Source organism: Trachypithecus francoisi, unplaced genomic scaffold, assembly GCF_009764315.1.
Source record: "Trachypithecus francoisi isolate TF-2019V2 unplaced genomic scaffold, Tfra_2.0 Lachesis_group0, whole genome shotgun sequence".
Taxonomy (NCBI): domain Eukaryota; kingdom Metazoa; phylum Chordata; class Mammalia; order Primates; family Cercopithecidae; genus Trachypithecus; species Trachypithecus francoisi.
Window position 1 is genome coordinate 171,684,953 of NW_022681453.1, and position 3,360 is coordinate 171,688,312.

General features: G+C 39.2%; 1 protein-coding gene across 1 annotated transcript; it reads left to right on the forward strand.

Annotated features, from left to right (window-relative positions):
• The first annotated feature begins 463 nt into the window (after positions 1-463).
• LOC117077760 (60S ribosomal protein L24-like) lies at positions 464-1,167 on the forward strand. Its single transcript, XM_033201392.1, has one exon. It carries the CDS (start codon positions 464-466, stop codon positions 833-835), a length of 372 nt encoding a protein of 123 aa, XP_033057283.1. The 3' UTR covers positions 836-1,167.
• Positions 1,168-3,360: the final 2,193 nt, after the last annotated feature.

Here is a 3,360-nt window from a genome sequence, read left to right on the forward strand (position 1 = left end):
CTGAGAAATGTGAACTTCATCCTGAAAACCAAGTGGAGTGAAGGAATGAAATCCAATTTGCATTTTTAGAAAGACTGCTTTAGTAGCTTTGTGGGACCAAATGAGAGGCAAGAAGCTTGGTAGGAGGCTGCCATCATAATTCAGACAAGTGCTTCTCTTCGCCATCTTTTCTCCTCCCGTGGAGCCACTGCTTTTAAGGAGAACATCACACACCGGGCGTATTATGGGGAGGGGGGAGGGGGGAGGGATTGCACTGGGAGTTATACCTGATGTAAAGGACGAGTTGATGGGTGCAGCACACCAACATGGCACAAGTATACATATGTAACAAACCTGCACATTATGTACATGTATCCTAGAACTTAAAGTATAAAAAAAAAAAAAGATAAAGCAGTTGAAGGTCAAGCCATGCAGTTTCAGCGGGTACAAGATCCACCCCAGACACGGGAGGGACTACACCACGATGGACGAGAAGGTTTTCCAGTTTCTTAATGCATTTATTTCCAAGAGGAATCCTCAGCAAATAAACTGGACTATCCTCTACAGAAAGAAGCGCAGAAAGGGACAGCGGGAAGAAATTCAAAAGAAAAGAACCCGCCGAGCAGTCAAATTCCAGATAGCCATTACTGGTGCGTCTCTTGCTGACATCATGGCCAAGAGGAATCAGAAACCTGAAGTTAGAATGGCTCAACGAGAACAAACTACCAGGGCTGCTAAGGAAGCACGAAAGGCTAAGCAAGCATCTAAAAAGACTGCAATGGCTGCTGCTAAAGCACCTACAAAGGCAGCACCTGAACAAAAGATTGTGAAGCCTGTGACAATTTCAGCTCCCTGAGTTGGTGGAAAACACTAAGCTGGCACATCAGATTTTTAAATAAAGATTGGACTAGAACTCTAAAAATAATAATAATAATTCAGACAAGTGAAAGCCTCACCAAGGCAATGGCTGTGAGGACGGAGACAAGGGGACAATGTCCAAATATATTAAGATTCTTCATAACCTATAAGTGAAGGATGTGGGATGATTCTAAGTTGGGAACTGGTTAAATGGTGGTGCAAGTTAACCAAATAAAAAATAGAGACAAAGAAGGGAGCTCAGGAAGAAAGATGATGGGTTCTGGGTTAACTACGTTGAGTTTGAAGGACATGTAGAAAATTCAAGGGGAGGCCTCTAGAGCTTAGCAATGGAATCTGAATAGGAGATACTAACTCTAACGTCATCTGCAGGTAGGGGATTTGGGTTGTGATAAAGGACCAGTTCTGAGGGCTTTTTGCCTATTTCTCCACTACCAAAGTAACATTTTCTGAGGATACCTGACTTTTTAAAGGAGGCTAAGAATAAAAAGTTGTTATCTGTCTTAGTCCATTTGTACTGCCATAACAGATACCACCACCTGCGTAATTTATAAAGAACAGAAATTTATTTCTCACAGTTCAAGAGGCCAGGAAGTCCAAGATCAAGGCACTGACAGGTGTGAATGTCTGGTGACTACTACTGTCTGCTTCCAAGATGGCACCTTATTGCTGCATCCTCTAGAGGGAAGAAACACTGAATCCTCATAGGTCAGAAAAATGGAAGATCAAGGGAGCTGAATGAGCCTTTTTTTTTTTTTTTTTTTGAGATGGAGTCTCATTCTGTTGCCTGGCTGGAGTTCAGCGGCACAATCTTGGATCACTGCAACCTCCGCCTCCGGGGTTCAAGCAATTCTCCTGCCTCAGGCTCCCGAGTAGCTGTGACTACAGGCACGCACCACCTCACCCAGCTAATTTTAGTATTTTTAGTAGAGACGGGGTTTCACCATGTTAGCCAAGATGGTCTCGATCTCTTGACCTCATGATCCGCCCTTCTCAGCCTTCTAAAGCACTGGGATTACAGGTGTGAGCCACTGCGCCTGGCCTACATGAGCCTAATAAAGGGGCTTTGGTCCTATTCATGAGGGGAAGAGTCCTTATGACCTAATAACCTCTTAGAGGCCCTGCTTCTTAATATTACCACATTGGCAACACTTGAATTTGAGGGCACACATTCAAACCATTAGCACGTACAATACCTGGAATGTCTTCTTCCAAGTACCTGCGGAAATACACCCACCCCCTACCAACAAACTCCCCCGTCCACACACACACACAACTGCTCTAGCTTAAAATATTATGTATCATAATATAGAGATATTTCCATTAAATGAAGCAGTAGTAGGCTGGAGTGCAAAATGCAGCCACAGCTCACTGCATCAGCTAATCCAGAAGAACATGCTAGCTCCGAAGAAGAGAAAAATTCTGACTCATCTTCACCGTTCCCCATTAGCTCAGTCAGGGGCATCACAGACCTAAGAATTATCCAGCCACACCCCTAACACCCATCACTACCACCACCTAGCAAAACTATTTCCTGAAACTGCCTGTATTATACCCCATTTTCTGATGACAACAAGGAGGAAAAGGAGTAAGGAAGACAAAAGAGATGAAGAAAATAATTACCAGAAACCAGAAGTCAAGGGAAGAGAGCTACTCAATTCTAGATATTTCTAGAATTCTAAACAGACAATTCTAAAATATCCGTAGTTTATGGAACCAACAATGGAGACGAGAATTGAATATATAAAAACTTATGGGATTTAATCATGGTTGTGGTAAGAATTAAACCATTGTTCCTTAAATAGTTTATTTAAAAAAAAAAAAAGAAAAGGCATTCAAAATCAAGAAAGTAAGGGAAAAAAAACCTGCAGGAAAAAGAATTCCTAAGGAAGGCAAGAGGAAGACAATATTGAACATAAAAATACATATAAAATATGGAAAAAGACAGAAAGATAATAGAACTTATAAATAAATCTAAGAGCTTTAGTTTTAAATATAAAAATCGATAAGATAGTCCAAACTCTGACAAGATAATTAAGCAAACCAACACAAAAGAAGACAAAATCAGACATACCATTTACAAATAATATAGGGAATATAAAAAGTGTATAGGTTTTGTTTTATTCTAAGCAAATTTTATCCAAACCAAAGCTAATACAATTGAAAAGCTTAAGAAAACACATAATGTTCGAGAAGTATATGTAGTTGACTCGAAAAGGAGAAAAACTGAAAGAACCAAATAAATAGAATAAGTTAAATAAATTATGACAGATGCCTCTTACAAAAAATAAAAGTCTCTAGACCTATTCTGTTTTCCAGTGAGGACTTTTTAGACTTCATGTTTCCTTCCTTATTTTATCTTATATATATTTTTCTTTGCATTTTTGACAAATTTTTAATTTAACTGAACAAAATTTATATCCTTTTTTGATATAATAATCTATTAGCAGTATTTTCTATGGTATTAAAAATCCTTTATAATATTAATAGCTGCAAAACATTGAA